General features: G+C 35.7%; 1 protein-coding gene across 1 annotated transcript in view; it reads left to right on the top strand.

The window, feature by feature from the left end:
- Positions 1-19,346, top strand: part of CPNE7 (copine 7) — a 402,966-nt gene that overhangs the window by 363,278 nt on the left and 20,342 nt on the right. Inside the window, exon 12 of the mRNA XM_053688669.1 lies at positions 12,880-12,931. Within this exon, the coding sequence (XP_053544644.1) occupies positions 12,880-12,931 (52 nt within the window). The remainder of the gene's footprint in view (positions 1-12,879; positions 12,932-19,346) is intronic.

The raw sequence follows: 19,346 nt of genomic DNA, 5'->3' as shown, positions 1-19,346 counted from the left end.
TATTCGTTTTTTATTAGATATAATATTTAAAATAAGAATACTGTATTCTTCACTAATCTAAGATTTTCCATTTAATTTTTAACAACATGTATAAAGCAATGCCACTTTCCGCAAACCCATGTTAACGTGGATGAGAAATGCCATTTTCGCGATCATTGCGCAATGATTCCAAGCGGAATTACGCATCCGTCATTTGACCAACATGTATAAAGCAATGCCACTTTCCGCAAACCCATGTTAACGTGGATGCGAAATTACATTTCCGCTCTGTGACGCATATTCTGTAGAGCGCAAGAAACATCATTCCAATTTCATGTATCACTAATGTAAAATCAGATATCTAAACATCATATGTAGTGTATGTTGTGAGATCTGTATAGGTTTAGTATCTGACTAAATACACATTTTGGATTTTTAACATTATAAATATTATATGAAGTTGGATAATTACCTGGTTCAGATTCTCTATCGGGTCCTCCCAGGCCACCGGACGGAGAAGCATCTGCCCTGTCCCCCGCGTCAGGACTTTCAGATCCCGCAGCTGGGAGGGAAGAAGAGGAGGCCGAGGATGGCGAGGATCTAAATCTTTTGGGGACCCGGAGATTGAGGAGCTCGCATAAAGTCACCTCATAAGGGAGTAGGTACAGTTTCCGCGGGGCCTTTCTTTGGCCCCCTCTTTTACGGGCTTGTACCCAGTCCCTTATGAGGTTGACTTTTTTCGATAAACGCAACCTCATATCTCCGAATCTCCTCATGATCTGATCCTGGGTCCTCTGGACGTCACACACCAATCTAACCGCATTGGTGATAGACTCCCAGAGGGCCTTCTTAACAGGCGCATCTGTCGAGCTCCTCTTGTTCCCAAACAGCTGGGGATAAAAGTCCTTGATGGCGTGGACCAGTGCAGCGCTCTCCTCCTTGGTGAACCTGGGAACTGACATGCCTGCTGGGTTGTCTTCTCAAATATATATATATATAAAAATATATCTAGTACGCCTGCAGGCATTAGAGAACTGACAAAGATGGCAACGTGTAATGGACTTTTATATGGTGAAGTAAACATGAGATGCACCATGGGACAATTTATCTGTACATCTGATTGGATAAAAGTTTCAAATATTGTTATAATGTCTGTGAGACCATCCTGACTCAAGTTGTGTTTGTGTGATGAACTCTGATTGGCCGTTCCTTAATGTTTCATATCTTAGTAACTTCCTTACACATACCGCTTGGTGGTGCTGTAACTTCATTTTTCATGTAGACTTATTTGTAACTCATGGGCCTGTCATGCGGATATGTGTGACGCATATTTAATATCCGTGATCCGTGAAATATTAATGATTAAATACTCTTTAAAATCTAATCCTGTCACATTATTAATGTTGTAGACATTTCTCGGTTTAATAACGGTCTGTTTCTTTAATACAAATACACATTTAATATTGTATGTCTTTATTGTTCTTTAAATAAAATTATTGTGAAGTATTGACATTGCTCTATTAAATGTATTTATAATGCACATTGATTGTGTGCTATTGCGTGACATTACACTAATGTTTAAATATGCTAATCTGGTGTTTGAAGATGCGTTTCCCACGCAATATTTATTAATGTTAAAATTCCGGGAAGAATGTCAGTAACTTTGATAATCTGTTTATAAATGTTAAACTACAGCTTTGTTATTCGCAAATAAACCTCGAGCTTGTATTTCTCTGAAGTGCTCATATATGTTATTGTGCAATGGCGTCTTTAGTTTTAAAGAGACATTACAAACAATTGTATCAAATGATCTGTAGAGATAGAAGATTGTTTAGACTTTAAAATGTAAATCATTTTCTCTTAGTATTTATATATCCTCAACATAAGAAATTTAAATGCACATGGTTGAGCCAATCACATAAGGCATCTCTGTGCATCCACCAATCTTCATCTACTGAGCCTATCTCGATATGCTTTTCAAGCAAAGTATGTCAAGATAGGAAGAGAAGTAAATACACTATTTCAAGCTCTTAAAGGGACACTGTCCAAACAAATTTACCATTGGTGATTGAGCATGAAATGTTAATCAACTTTATTATTTAATACGATTATCAAATGTTAAGTTATCTTGTTATGTTTCTTTGAAAATCAATAATGATATTTTATATTACGGACAATTGTTTAATAAAAACCTGGGTTGTCCTTGACGATTGTTGCATCAATTATTCCAAACAATCAAGTTCTGTCCAGAGTACTGAAGCAAATAAATTAGCTATTTACTGCCTTATTTCTAAAGTAATGATAGCAACATCACAATGAGCATTCATAATATGAGACAAGTTTTAAAGTTGATTAAAATAGAATACTCATTCAGAATGTATAAATCATTGTTTTTTTAAATGGCTACCTTTAAGTATATTTTGAGTTCATGTCCCTTTAAATAAACATTTCACAATAATGCTTAATATATCATAAACCTAGGCACCTTCCTTTTGCTAAATGAGTCTAACATATGAGTAAAGCAAATTTAGATTAACTTCTAGATTGTTTTACACACTGACTGAAATATATTTATTAAATGAGGTCTTTTTTAGCCTTCAGCGTAGAGGGACATTAAGCTATATGTTATGTATGCATTTTGTATCATAATCTTATATTTGACCAACTTAATATGTTTTGTTATTCAATCATTATATTGTAATTATATATATTCGTGGATTAAATACATCTCTACATAGGCTATTTTGATGCTGATTGTTGTTTGCATATAGATGCCTTATATCATTGACTAAGATATGTGCATTTATTTTTATTTTAACAAGTATATTTAAAGACTGAATGTAATTCTATAGTACATTCTAAATATGTTTAAATTCTTGTATGATATTTGTAACAATGTATACAAAATATACATTTTGAATGACCCCTTTAAGGACCCAAACATATTGTATTTTGATTTAACATTGACAAAATAAACTAAAGGGGAAATTACATTCTATATAGATATTTGATGTCTAACCCAAGAGGTAAGATTGTAATAAATACATAATATTACTAAGTATAGTTAAATGACTCCACTAGAAAATTACATAGATTAACCTGGCATCCAATAACTAATTATTAAAAATTATAAAGTTAAATGACCTACCATTTATAAATGTAATAATTGTAAAATATTTTCTAATAATGTTTTGAGATACCTAAGGAAGATACATGATCTTATACAATTCTTTTTACATTCAACAACACTGTCACTTTCATGTAATTGAACCACTTCACCTTATTAAATGTTAAAACAATCATAATATTAATACATATCCTAAATATTTTTAATATATACTTTTTCAATATAAAAGCATTGAAGAATATGACTCCCCAATTAATGTTAAAATATATCTTTTAATATTCTCTGAAGAATTTTATTTTCTACTATTAATGCATTATTTTCTCTTATGCATGTGCTTGTCAAATAGCCAACTACCAGTCATGGGAGTCCAAGTTTTATTTATTTACAGATTATATTGATATATATTAGAATCTGCTAAAAAAAAAAATATATTTAATAGAAAATAATTAAATATTCCATGAAGTCATCAGATGCCAATCTGAAATGACAAATAATAAAAATGGAACAAAGTTAATACACACGTTGTAAAATATTCATAAAATACATTTAAAATCATATGGTGTCTATGCTCTAACTTTGATCAACATTTTTTAAAGATAATCATTACATTCATTTTAAATTAATGAAATACATACACCATTATATTGTTGATTAAAAATAATATTTAAATTTCAAAAATTAAATTTATACATAATAATGTATATCACATGTAAACAATATATGTATGCTGAACATAAATGTAATATTTCATGTCCATTCAAATACCTCTATATCAACTATAATATGTATTCCTTTTTCTGATTGTGATCCCTAAATATCTAATTAAGAACTAAATATGACTAATGTATGTAAGCTACTAATATTCTACAGTCTTCACTAGCATGCATTGGTACACCAACCTGGACAATGCATGGTCTTTGAAAGTCAATTCAGGGGTAAACAGTTGATCTTCAATAGGTGTCTTATTCATCAGTTCATTAAATAGAGGACTGGGAAATACCATCTAAAAAAGTAAAATCATCTAAGTGTCTGATTGTGATCCCTAAATATCTAATTAAGAACTAAATATGACTAATGTATGTAAGCTACTAATATTCTACAGTCTTCACTAGCATGCATTGGTACACCAACCTGGACAATGCATGGTCTTTGAATGTCAATTCAGGGGTAAACAGTTGATCTTCAATAGGTGTCTTATTCATCAGTTCATTAAATAGAGGACTGGGAAATACCATCTAAAAAGGAAAATCATCTAAGTGTCTGATTGTGATCCCTAAATATCTAATTAAGAACTAAATATGACTAATGTATGTAAGCTACTAATATTCTACAGTCTTCACTAGCATGCATTGGTACACCAACCTGGACAATGCATGGTCTTTGAATGTCAATTCAGGGGTAAACAGTTGATCTTCAATAGGTGTCTTATTCATCAGTTCATTAAATAGAGGACTGGGAAATACCATCTAAAAAGGAAAATCATCTAAGTGTCTGATTGTGATCCCTAAATATCTAATTAAGAACTAAATATGACTAATGTATGTAAGCTACTAATATTCTACAGTCTTCACTAGCATGCATTGGTACACCAACCTGGACAATGCATGGTCTTTGAATGTCAATTCAGGGGTAAACAGTTGATCTTCAATAGGTGTCTTATTCATCAGTTCATTAAATAGAGGACTGGGAAATACCATCTACAAAATAGAAAATCATCTAAGTGTCTCCAATAGGATGTCTCCACAGCCTTATTCTATCAAATAGTTTGCACTTACCATGTGAACATGTCTTTGTATGGTTTTCAAGGTCAGCAGAATTTAAATATGCCAGACATGATCCCATTGGTATACTTCAATTTCAATCTTGGCTTTTTCCCCCACTGTCAGTCTTGGAAATCTTCACTGTCAGGCTTCAAATTGTTCCCTTTCAGTCTTTATATTAAGTCATCTCCCTAATGTAAGAAATTATATATAAAGATTTCATACAAGTGTGTGAATCAGTTCTGTACCCCTCTCCCACCCCCCATTTCATAATAAATATCTATCACTAGCTTACTAAGCCTGTGTATGAACCTGTGTTATTTTCTATCAAGTGTGAAGATGAGTCATATTGAGCAGAACAAACCTCTGTGTGACATTGAACCATAGTCATTCTAGAGTATCCCTTTCTGATTATGTACATAAGTAATGTGTAAACAAAGTTATATTTGTAAAAATGTATGCCATATTATGTATTTGTGTACAAATCATGCCAGCAACAGTCCATACATTTCTACTTACCATCTGATGTCCTCTATAAAAACCAGGTGGCAAAGACTCGCTATAGGACCCAATGCCCAGAGCATCACCTATATTATGAGAAATAAATATTATTATAACATTTGATCAATACTAACATGTTTGCACAATTCTCTACTTGTCATTTCCCTAGAGTTCACATCTATTGAAAATACTCCAGTGTAACTTCTATTATTTACCGTCTAAAGTGGCGGTTGATGACGTCTGCTCTGACATCAAGTCCCTCGTCCTGGAATTCCCCCTCTAGAACAGGATCATCCTCCTCATCTCTGAGGAGGTCTCTGTCCACCGGGACGGCCTGCAGCATCCCAGCCCGCTGTGCAATATTATGCAGGACGCTACAGGCTACAACGATCTTAGCCACCTTCTTTGGGTTGTACTGGAGTGCTCCTCCAGAACGGTCCAGGCACCTGAATCTCATCTTCAGGAGCCCGAACATCCTTTCAACCACCGCCCTGGTTCTCTTATGAGCCCTATTGTAGCGCTCCTCAGACACATCAGTTGGGCTACGCAAGGGGGTAATGAGCCAAGGCCGGCTCATGTACCCAGAATCACCTATAAATTTAGAACAGAACATAATTCAAACAGAATACTTAAACTAGTATATTGTTGTATAAATATATTTTTTAAAAACTATAATCCATATTAAAAGTTGTCAGAAACATAAAAAAAATAAAAAAAATTATATATAAATCTGTATCTAGCCATTTCATCTAAGACATGCTACATATGCGTATTTCTCCTAAACCAAACCTTGTGTAAAATGCTAACTACATGTTTACATTGCATTCTCTATCTGAACACTTAAGGTAAGACATGCTACATATCTGCATTTCAATAAAACTAGACATTAGCAGAAATAGACAATGACAGGGTTAAATTGCATGAGATAATATCTTGCTATTTCATCTAAGACATGCTACATATGCGTATTTCTCCTAAACCAAACCTTGTGTAAAATGCTAACTACATGTTTACATTGCATTCTCTATCTGAACACTTAAGGTAAGACATGCTACATATCTGCATTTCAATAAAACTAGACATTAGCAGAAAAAGACAATGACAGGGTTAAATTGCATGAGATAATATCTTGCCATTTCATCTAAGACATGCTACATATGCGTATTTCTCCTAAACCAAACCTTGTGTAAAATGCTAACTACATGTTTACATTGCATTCTCTATATGAACACTTAAGGTAAGACATGCTACATATCTGCATTTCAATAAAACTAGACATTAGCAGAAAAAGACAATGACAGGGTTAAATTGCATGAGATAATATCTTGCCATTTCATCTAAGACATGCTACATATGCGTATTTCTCCTAAACCAAACCTTGTGTAAAATGCTAACTACATGTTTACATTGCATTCTCTATATGAACACTTAAGGTAAGACATGCTACATATCTGCATTTCAATAAAAATAGACATTAGCAGAAAAAGACAATGACAGGGTTAAATTGCATGAGATAATATCTTGCCATTTCATCTAAGACATGCTACATATGCGTATTTCTCCTAAAACAAACCTTGTGTAAAATGCTAACTACATGTTTACATTGCATTCTCTATCTGAACACTTAAGGTAAGACATGCTACATATCTGCATTTCAATAAAAATAGACATTAGCGTCGGTAAATAACAAATGGTTAAATTTAATCCTATAGCTGAACATGACGCTAACAGTTAAAAAATACAGGGGCAATTGTCAAAATAATTAACCATGTTGTGCACAAATACTCACCAACGAGATAACCAGGGGGCATTTGTCTTTCCTCAAACTGTCTCCACAGGGACGACAGAGAGAGGATGCGGGCATCATGACAAGCACCTCCAAAATTCGCATACACATGCATAATCCTCATCCGTGCGTCACAAACATACTGCACGTTGAGGCTATGAAAATGTTTGCGATTTCTGAAGGGCAAGTCATCAATTGGAGCACGCAGCGCAATGTGGGTACAATCAATGGCTCCCAAGACATTGGGCAATTGAGCAATATCAAAGAATTCCCGCTTCAGGCGCCTCCAATCACCATCATTCTGTGGGAATCCTATGTATTGCTTACTGATACGTACCATGGCGTCCAGAAAGTTATCAAACACCCCAGAGAATGTACCTTGAGCCAGGCCATGCATGTACAGTTCTCCGGATTGAAAACTCCCGGAGGCCAGGACGTATAGACAGCTTAGCATCTTACTCATGGGGGGAACAGCAGTCCTTATTTGTATACGTGGCTCCAAATGAGGTTTAAGAAGATCGTAAAGGCCAATGAGCTGTTCGCGATCGAGCCGATACTTATCAAAAACCTCAAAGTCACTCATGTTTTCCAAGGTGGGTCTCACCCTGTAGACACGAGGACCTCGAACCAGACGACCCCTTCGTCTCGGTCTGAGCCGCCGAGGCTGCCTGATTCGACCAACAGCTAGTTCGCCAATAGCACCACCAGCAGCGTCTACCATGTCATCGTCATCCATCTTTCAAAACAGCGTAACAAGGTAAGCACTTGATCTGATGTGGATCACAAGTGATGCATTGGCCATGTTGTTTGGGGGATTTATAGTACAATTAGTCCAATGAGTTTGTAATGATTGCTGATTGTATTCACCTGTTTGTATGTGAGCGGCGCGAATGCTTTCACAGTGGGCGTTTATTTGTTGTTTGCTGAAATGTTAGTTTCAAACAATGATTCTCAATGTGAAAGTGTCAAATATCACACATACAGTGCATGTTTGTAATGTTTGATCATATGCGTAATCAATATTTCCTAAACGCGATGTTATAGTAACAAGCACACGTCCAGGCTAACATGAATGAAAGTGCATAGTTGTGTATAATGTGCATCGAATGTGATCGATCAATGTTGCTGCAATATTGTTTGTAAATGATAAAGTAACATCTGTAGTATTGTATATATAAGTGATTGCCGAGATGTCAATATTGTATGCGTCCCATTAAAATCGCAATAATAATTCCGAACTTCCCGTCTGCCATCTGTAGTATTGTATATATAAGTGATTGCCGAGCTGTCAATATTGTACGCGTCCCTTTCAAATCGCAATAATAATTCCGAACTTCCCGTCTGCCATCTGTAGTATTGTATATATAAGTGATTGCCGAGCTGTCAATATTGTATGCGTCCCTTTCAAATCGCACTAATACTGAATAACTTCCCGTCTGCCATCTGTAGTATTGTGTATATATAAGTGATTGCTGAGATGTCAATATTGTATGCGTCCCTGTAAAATCGCAATAATACTGAAGAACTTCCGGCTGTCATCTGTAGTATTGTATATATAAGTGATTTCCGAGCAGTCAATATTGTATGCGTCCCTTTCAAATCGCACTAATACTGAAGAACTTCCGGCTGTCATCTGTAGTATTGTATATATAAGTGATTTCCGAGCAGTCAATATTGTATGCGTCCCTTTCAAATCGCACTAATACTGAATAACTTCCGGCTGTCATCTGTAGTATTGTATATATAAGTGATTGCCGAGATGTGAATATTGTACGCGTCCCTTTCAAATCGCACTAATACTGAATAACTTCCGGCTGTCATCTGTAGTATTGTATATATAAGTGATTGCCGAGATGTGAATATTGTACGCGTCCCTTTCAAATCGCACTAATACTGAATAACTTCCGGCTGTCATCTGTAGTATTATATATATAAGTGATTTTCGATCTGACGATATTGTATGCGTCCCATAAAAATTGCACGAATACTGAATAACTTCCGGCTGTCATCTGTAGTATTATATATATAAGTGATGTGCGATCTGACAATATTTCTGAATTGTCCCATTGAAATCTCCATAATAATGCTGTTCAAAAGTGTGTTTTACGTATATGTTGTATTGTAGTATTGAGTGTTAAAGTTCCTAAAGGGGCGGTACAGTGGTGAATCTGTGATGTGTATGGTTGAATCTTCTAATGACGTCATGATATTATTAACCTGCCTATGTAGTTGTGAAATCCTCATTGTGTTGTTGTATTGTGCTACATTGTTATTGTGTGCTGAATAAAATCTAAATGTGTGCTTTGTGGTTGCGTGATGGGTGATGCGTGTTATGTACATGTACGTATATATTGTGATTGTGTCCCACATATGCTGACTTCTATATAGCGGTCTGGCATTGTTGTTCCTTCCCATAAAGTGACATCTGTAATCTGGTGTAATGATGTTCTTGTTGTACGTAATTCCTAATGGTTTCTGGTGATGGAATCATGATGTTAAAAGTACAGTAAAATCCATATGTTGTGTTTTGTGATTCCTCGAGAGAATGTAATGTGTTTTTCCCCCATCATTTGAATGCACATGTATGATTGAATGTTAAAAGTAATGTATGTGCATCCATGAGTGATCATGTGTTAAGCCTATGTAGATATGCAGTTGCTGCAAGCATATGAGTTGAATAACAGAAATGCAATAATAAAGGTAAATGAGAGATGTTTCCCATTGTGTAGTGTTTGTGAATCCAGAAATGTGTATTGAATTTTATTTTAATTGTAAATGTAATTTTATTGAAATAATAATGTGTTACTAGTGATGGGGATTTGTAGTTGATGTAATCTAAAAGTGTTAAAAATATTTATGGTGTGGTGAATATTTAATATTAAAAAACATAAGTCCACCATAGGGAAATAGTCATTTCTTGATCTATTTATCATAGCTGGGTCTAACGCATGAAATCATGTATTTTCTAGCGCTGGTATTTGGAGTTTTTCAGTCTACGCTATTTGCGTGCGTTAGGGAAATGAGGGTTTCGCGTGCACGAGCACGTCTTCCCAATAGAAGTCAATGGAGGCTCCAAAGATTTCTATATTTTTTTTTCTAAGACTGGTTTTCCTCGTAAAGTGAGTGACGTCATGAGCTTGTGTGAAAAAGTAACTAAATCGTGTTCTTTTTGTAATAAATAAATATTTTGTGTATGTAATGTGGTGTATATTGTTTGTATGCATCGATGAGTGTATGTTTGTGATAATGTTATTCGTTAGATGTAGGTATATGAGGGTCTTTTCCCGTATGTCCATGTAAGTCAATGGGAAAATGGATTTGTGTGGATTTTTTTCAAACACCCGAGATCTCGCAACTTTAATCCTTTGTATTTTAAAGAAAAAATAAAAAATACGAAAAATAAAGATAGTGTTGTGTTTGTATGAGTGTAAGTGTACTTTGTGTAATATTTGTTTTGTGATTCGTGGATGTTTTTTTGTGCGGTATATGTTTACTACTGGGTCTGAGGTGGCGGTAGAAAGTTGAGCGTTAGGTGTATTTTGAGTCGCGGTAAATAAACTCTAAATACCGGAGTGCGTAAAAAACCCGCGTTAGGAGCCTCTAACGCTGGTTTTGACGGCTACCGCCGAACTCTAAATCTAGGCCTTAGTGTCTCAGAGTACATGATCCATGGTTCCCATATTTCTAAAAAGAGCTCTTTTTGGGCCAGCAAATCAGCTGATAAGCTAGATAATTGATAAATATATTCTATTTTGCGTAAAATAATAATGTAGTCAGGTATTTCTCTCTTCCAATATCGAGCTATGCTTAGTCTAGTTGCAGTACAGATTGTCATTGCTATCTTATTATTGTTCAGAGTAAGACCTGGTATTGTGTCATGTAGTAAAGCTTGCATGAGAGTAAGATTTATTCTTTTGTGAAATAGCTTGCTTAAGAGTTCTGAGGTTTGAGACCATATTTGTGCTGTTAGCCTGCAAGTCCACCACATATGTATATATGTACCTTTCTCTGCACAACCTCTGAAACATAGTTCGCTATTTGGGTCTACTCATGGGTGCAATTGTGTTGGGTATATATACTATTTAAATGCAGTTTTAATATAATTTTTTTTCAAATTTGCACTGATCGAGAAAGAACACCCTTTCTGTAGTATAGCAACCCACTGGTTTGTGGACCAGTTAAAGTTGGTTTCGTTCTCCAAGGACTGCATACATTTTTCTTTTGCTGTCTCATTCTGAGTATTAAAGGTACAGTATAATCTAGCAATAGCTCCTTTAGGTCTATCTCTTGAGAGGCACAGCGATTCAAATGTAGTTAAAGCGTTTGGTGGTTGGGATTGAGTGACCATATGTACTCTAGATCTAAGTTGTAAATAATGGAACCAATTATGTTTATCAGTAGGGTCTAGTTCAGCATAATGGGAATAAGATACAATTGAATTATTAATTAAAGTATCTGCAATTCTATATATGCCTCTGTTCGTCGATTTGCTTAACACTAGAAATGGAATAGGATTGGTTATAGAGTCTAAGGGTGTAATTTGGGAGCAAGGAGTAACCAGGGAATATTTGATTTTCAGTCTATGCTAAAGATAGACAGTGTGTGCTATGGAGGAGAAAGATCTCCATGAGTGTGGTTTCGACTGTCTCTCTGCCCATAGTAATTTACAAACTGGAGTTGCAGCCATAAAAATAGATTTTTTTTTCTCTCGTCCATTTGGCTGTTAGTTGCGGAATTTGTGAAAACATAGGTTTATAATTAAGGGCGTACAGAGAGTGTACGTTTTGCGAAAGGAGTATAGCAAGATATTTGAGATTATTTTTTGCCCATGTGAAACTAAAATTTATTTCTAATAGTTTTTTTGTTTGAGGTGGTAAGTGGATGCTTAACCCCTCACATTTGTCCTCATTAAGTTTGTAGCCTAATATATTCCCAAAAGTGTTTAAAATTTGATATAAAGTGTGGAGGGATAGTGCTATCTTATACGTTGATTGTCCTATTTTGATCCCTGATATACCTGGGTTGTTGCGTATTTTGGCCGCTAAAGGTTCTATACAAAGTGCAAACCGGAGGGGTAACAGTGGACACCCCTGCCTTGTACTGTTTTTAAATAAAATCTCTTTCGACTGATATCCTGCAACTTTAATGAATGCCCTGGGGTCAGTGTAAAGGGTCTGTATTGTTTTAAGGAATCTTCCCCCCAGCCCGAAGTTTTCAAGGATGGTAAAGAGATAATTCCAGTTGACTCTGTCAAAGGCCTTCTCTGCATCTAAAGATAAGAGCAGAGCTTTGTGTACTAATGCGTAATTAATAAGGTCTATTGTTAATGTAATGCATTTTTATGTGTTTTGTGACATTTTTTTGTTTCACAATAACCCAACGAGGATTAACTTGAATTGCACTCAAGTGATAGCATTTATTTTCAACTTGTAATACGAGCAGTAATCTAGCCTCATGTTGGCAAACAAAATGGCTAAAGCAACAATTCTCTGGTCCTGTCTGTAAAATACAGAGTGATAGACAGCTCTATGGCAATGCCAGTAAAATGTTGGTAAAATACTGGATAAGTGGCAACCCTATAACTAAGTCAGCAACATACTGGCTAGGTGGCAAATAATACCACATAGAAATGACAGTTTGTAATGAGTAATTGAATTACTTCCATTTTTTCTTTATTGCCTTTTTTCTTGCATTAACGCTCATTTTTTTTATTCCCCCTGTTACAGGTATCTCATGATTTTGCTATTAATTTCAACCCAGACGATGATGAATGTGAAGGTAAGAAAGTCACTGTATATTTGTGTCTAGATCTTTGTTTTTTTTGTTGCTATTGAATTTGTGTATTGATTGTTTAACAGTTTATGCACTGACAAATTATCAAGGATAATTAGCGGGAAACAGCATAGTCCATAAAAAAAACAAGATTAAAGGAACAGTAAAGTCCTAATTAGACATTCATGATTTAGACAGAACATACAATTTTTAACAACTTTCCAATTTACTTATATTATTTAATTTGCTTCCATCTCTTGTTATCATTTGCTGAAAGGGTTATCAAAGAAAGCTCAGGAGCAGCAAAGAACCTAGGTTCTAGCTGCTGATTGGTGGCTGCATATTTATACTGATTTTCATTAGCTCACCCATGTGTTCTGTTAGAAACCAGTACTGCATTGCTGCTCCTTCAACAAATGATATAAAGAGAATGAAGCAAATTTGATAATAGAAGTAAACTGGAAAGTTATTTAAAATTGTATGTTCTACCTACATTATAAAAGAAAAATGATGGGTTTCATGTCCCTTTAATTCTTTTTAAAAGAGATAATACACAGAGCTCAGTATCTAGTAAACATCGACAGACATTAACCAAGTTTTATGGGACACTTGAGATACTTGCATGTCTTCTGCAGAGATGAAGGGTATGGGTAGGTTAGTTTATATGCTACTGATTTAGAGTTAATTCTTAATGTGATGTAACAGCTGTGAATGTGTTTGTGTAGGTAGTGGAGTACGCAGGTGATAGGTAGTGGTTCTAAAAAACTTTTTTCCCCAGGACCTAGTGCCATGATACCACATCCCTTCACGACCCAATTTTATGCTTGGTCTGCAAATGTCTGATGTTATATACAACAAGACAGCTTTAATTTTTTGACAAAGTGACTAAAATGTGTGCGTACTTTATTCCTGATAGTAGTCAAACTTGAAAGTGTTGTAAAAGGTAATAACACACTCTCATACAACACACACACCACACACTCTCATATAACACAAACACACCACATACTCTCATGCAACACACACACTGTCATACAACATACACACACTCATATAACACAAACACACCACACACTCTCATACAACACACACACCACACACACACTCATATAACACAAACACACCATACACTATCATGCAACACACACACAACACACACACACACACACTCTCATGCAACACACACACTCTCATACAACACACACACTCTCATACAACACACACCACACACACACTCATATAACACAAACACACCATACACTCTCATGCAACACACACAACACACACACTCTCATGCAACACACACACTCTCATACAACACAGACACACCACACACACACTCATATAACACAAACACACCACACACTCTCATGCAACACACACACCACACACACACACTCTCTCATACAAAACACACACATCCACCCTAATACACACTTAAATCACACACACCACACAAACTCTCCTACAACACACACCACACACTTTCTCCTACAACACACACAGAAGTTGTGACTCAGTAAACATGGTGTTGTGACCCAGTAACAGGTCTGAGCCGTAGTTTGATGAACCCTGCTCTATCTGAATCAGGGAAGAAGAAAATGTCAGGTTCCTTTAAGTCTTGACTGGGATTTTGTCATCTTATCTAACACTTTATTTTGCTGATCTTTCTCAGGTGAAGGAACATTTGCTAAGTGTTGTAATTCCACTCTGACATATCTATATCTTCTCTATCTGATATTGAAATGTTTTAACCCACAAACCTCTTGGGACAATAAATTGATTTTGTTACATTTATCCAAGAAAACAATTTCATACCACAGTTTAAGCTTCTTTTGTATAATGTTTTTCCATATACAAGAAATCATATTCATCACACGTAAATCCTCCACTTCTGTCTTTATGCTTATCAGAAGTTCATTTTCTGTTAAGCACATCCAAAAGGGCAGGGCCTTACTGCTTTCCATATCTAATTATTACTCTTGAAATAATGGGCGAGAACACATATACGGCGCAGGCTTCGGCGCAGGCTTCGGCGCAAGCGCTGAAACCCACGCTGCCCGTAATTTCACCTTGCACATCGGGCTATTACAAATACGGCGCTGGCAGTTCATAAAGTGCCGTATGTCGGATAAACTAGCGATGTCCAGAAATGAGCATAAATACAAATTTCTGGAGTCACTAGTGACTTACAGCACTTTAGAAACTGCTGGCGCCTAAGGAAAAAAAAAAAAATCTCCCGTAACAGTCTAACACGCCTCCCAAAAATAAGCCCGACATGTAAAACCCCTATAAATGCCATCAAACCCACATCAGAACTAAGCTACAATTAAAGAAAATAAAAACATCTAAGATTACCGAAAATAAAAAACAAAATTATCAAATTTTAGGTTAGGGGGTGTTAGGTTAGGGGGCTTAGTAATTTAATTATTTATTTGCGTTGTGGGCTTTGGCCGTTTAGGGGTTAATACTTTATCAGGTAGTTTGCGTTGTGGGCTTTGGAAGTTTAGGGGTTAATACTTTGATAGGTAGTTTGCATTGTGGGTTTATGGCGGATTAGGGGTTAATAGTTTTATTAGGTAGTTTGCGATGTTGGGGTTATCGGATTTAGGGGTTAATACTTTATTTTTAGTTGCGGTGTAGGTTTGATGGCGGATATAGGGGTTAATACACTTTATTAGTTATTGCGGTGGGGGATTGCGGTTGACAAGTAGATAGATATTGTGCATGCGTTAGGCGTTAGTTTATTTTTGCACAGTTTCAGGAGTTACAGTGCTCCCATACTCAGCGCAAGGCTTGCTGCGGCTGCCTTTGTGTGGCGAGGTGAAAATGGAGTAAGATTTCTCCATTTTCGCCACGTAAGTCCTTGCGCTGAATATTGGATACTGATTTGCGACGCAATCCCATGTTAGCTTATGGGAGTAAAAATTGCGGGCGACGGGTGAAATATACGTGCCACATTTATATGCGGCGCTGTATATTGGATACCAAAACCGCATAAAAACCGGCGTCGCTGGCTATTGCGGACTACGCTGCATATGTAATGGGGCCCACAATGTTTTAAAATGAAGAATAAACTTAGATATTAAAGAGACATGAAACCGAAATTATTTAATTTATGATTTACTGTAGATAGAGTATGTAAGTTTAAAGGGACAGTATACACCAATTTTCCTTTAACTGCATGTAATAGACACTACTATAAAGAATAATACGCACAGATACTGATCTAAAAATCCAGTATAAAACAGTTTAAAAACTTACTTAGAAGCTCCCAGTTCAGCTCTGTTGAAAGGTTAGCTGGAACACCCACTGCAAGTGGTTCTATAGCAAAAAAAGCAGACACTCCCCCCTTCCTCTGCATATGAAAAGAATCTTTACACAAACAGGAGCAAGCTGGAGTAGGTATACATTAGTATTCTCCTAAAACTTTGGGGCTTGGTTAGGAGTCTGAAAATCAGAGCAATGTTATTTAAAAATAAGCAAAACTATACATTTAAAAAACTGTATGGGATATGTAAATGAATCTTCAAAACATTTATGCAAAGAAAAAAACTAGTGTATTGTTATATATCCTAGGTTACAATATAATTTATTTCTATCCCAGCAGTAACCTCCAATGTGTTATATATATTTACGTAACAATATTTTTGATTAATGGAATTATGAATATTAATAATTAATCATAAAATTATTGTCAGCAATATTTCCAATTAATATAGTGGAATTTGTCAATACACTCCAGTGAAACTTTATATAATCTCTGTAGTGTATTCCAAAATGCTATTGAGATATCTAGAAATTATGACAATAAAATGATTATATACATTAATATTTAATCTCAAATTAAATTAATTCCTAAATTCTAACCAGTTAATCTCTATAAACACATTGATTATATGTATGTAGTAACTGAATATCACCTATGACCAGATATATATTTATCAATTTGTCAATACAATATTAAAATATAAAGCAGGCTATAGAGATATTTAGATTAATTACTATTCAATAGATATTGTCTTCTATCCCATTTATGGACACAATATTTCCATAAATTAACCTTAACTCAAAATGAATCACTTAACAAATATCCCACATGACTTTTACAAGAACCGTTTGTATTTAGCCAGAAATATTAACCAATTCAATATATGTAGCTTATTAAACAACATTATACCCAAATCTCACAGTAAAATCTTAACAACTCCTACAGATCTAATGAAATTATCAGGGAATAAAATTCACTATATTGATCAAAAATAGTCTTATAATACTTTAAATAATCAACCAGAGATATTTACACAAATGTATCAACTCAACATATACCACTTTACAGGGAGTGCAGAATTATTAGGCAAGTTGTATTTTTGAGGATTAATTTTATTATTGAACAACAACCATGTTCTCAATGAACCCAAAAAACTCATTAATATCAAAGCTGAATAGTTTTGGAAGTAGTTTTTAGTTTGTTTTTAGTTATAGCTATTTTAGGGGGATATCTGTGTGTGCAGGCGACTATTACTGTGCATAATTATTAGGCAACTTAACAAAAAACAAATATATACCCATTTAAATTATTTATTTTTACCAGTGAAACCAATATAACATCTCAACATTCACAAATATACATTTCTGACATTCAAAAACAAATCAGTGACCAATATAGCCACCTTTCTTTGCAAGGACACTCAAAAGCCTGCCATTGATGGATTCTGTCAGTGTTTTGATCTGTTCACCATCAACATTGCGTGCAGCAGCAACCACAGCCTCTCAGACACTGTTCAGAGAGGTGTACTGTTTTCCCTCCTTGTAAATCTCACATTTGATGATGGACCACATGTTCTCAATGGGGTTCAGATCAGGTGAACAAGGAGGCCATGTCATTAGATTTTCTTCTTTTATACCCTTTCTTGCCAGCCACGCTGTGGAGTACTTGGACGCGTGTGATGGAGCATTGTCCTGCATGAAAATCATGTTTTTCTTGAAGGATGCAGACTTCTTCCTGTACCACTGCTTGAAGAAGGTGTCTTCCAGAAACTGGCAGTAGGACTGGGAGTTGAGCTTGACTCCATCCTCAACCCGAAAAGGCCCCACAAGCTCATCTTTGATGATACCAGCCCAAACCAGTACTCCACCTCCACCTTGCTGGCGTCTGAGTCGGACTGGAGCTCTCTGCCCTTTACCAATCCAGCCACGGGCCCATCCATCTGGCCCATCAAGACTCACTCTCATTTCATCAGTCCATAAAACCTTAGAAAAATCAGTCTTGAGATATTTCTTGGCCCAGTCTTGACGTTTCAGTTTGTGTGTCTTGTTCAGTGGTGGTCGTCTTTCAGCCTTTCTTACCTTGGCCATGTCTCTGAGTATTGCACACCTTGTGCTTTTGGGCACTCCAGTGATGTTGCAGCTCTGAAATATGGCCAAACTGGTGGCAAGTGGCATCTTGGCAGCTGCACGCTTGACTTTTCTCAGTTCATGGGCAGTTATTTTGCGCCTTGGTTTTTCCACACGCTTCTTGCGACCCTGTTGACTATTTTGAATGAAACGCTTGATTGTTCGATGATCACGCTTCAGAAGCTTTGCAATTTTAAGAGTGCTGCATCCCTCTGCAAGATATCTTACTATTTTTTACTTTTCTGAGCCTGTCAAGTCCTTCTTTTGACCCATTTTGCCAAAGGAAAGGAAGTTGCCTAATAATTATGCACACCTGATATAGGGTGTTGATGTCATTAGACCACACCCCTTCTCATTACAGAGATGCACATCACCTAATATGCTTAATTGGTAGTAGGCTTTCGAGCCTATACAGCTTGGAGTAAGACAACATGCATAAAGAGGATGATGTGGTCAAAATACTAATTTGCCTAATAATTCTGCACTCCCTGTATATAGCATTAATTAGTTCCAACTTTTTTTCCACAATTGTAAAAGCAATTTCTAAAATATATCACAGTAACTCAAATTAACTTATGACTTCCAAATACAAAAATTCTTCCCTCTTAATAGTAAATCGCTTAATGCTAGATATGATTATTTATAGACTACACAGGTTTGTGAAATATGAATTATAACTTATAAATTACACCTTTAAATACAGCTTTAATTAAACTATGGCTATAAAGAATATCTTTGCTATAAACTTTTAAAAGTATTAGGCCGCGATACTATACCAGATACCAATAAGAGAGCTCAAGATCCCATATTTTATTATGGTCATACATGAAGGTATCACTTATTTTGTAAGGGTACAGGTCACAAAGTATCTCTCTTGTCCAAAGAGAGTGTTCCAGCCAGGAGTCAGAGAAAATAGCCCAAACCATGTGTATCTCTCTCTGTTTACAAAGGGAGTCTCTCCCTCTTTCTTGCATAGTGGGGGCTATATTCTTTTATATAGCTCCTCCTTCAATTTAGAATAATT

The sequence above is a fragment of the Bombina bombina genome, chromosome 1 (assembly GCF_027579735.1).
Source record: "Bombina bombina isolate aBomBom1 chromosome 1, aBomBom1.pri, whole genome shotgun sequence".
Lineage (NCBI taxonomy): Eukaryota > Metazoa > Chordata > Amphibia > Anura > Bombinatoridae > Bombina > Bombina bombina.
Note: the sequence above shows the minus strand (reverse complement) of the source record. Positions and strands in the feature narration are given on the sequence as shown.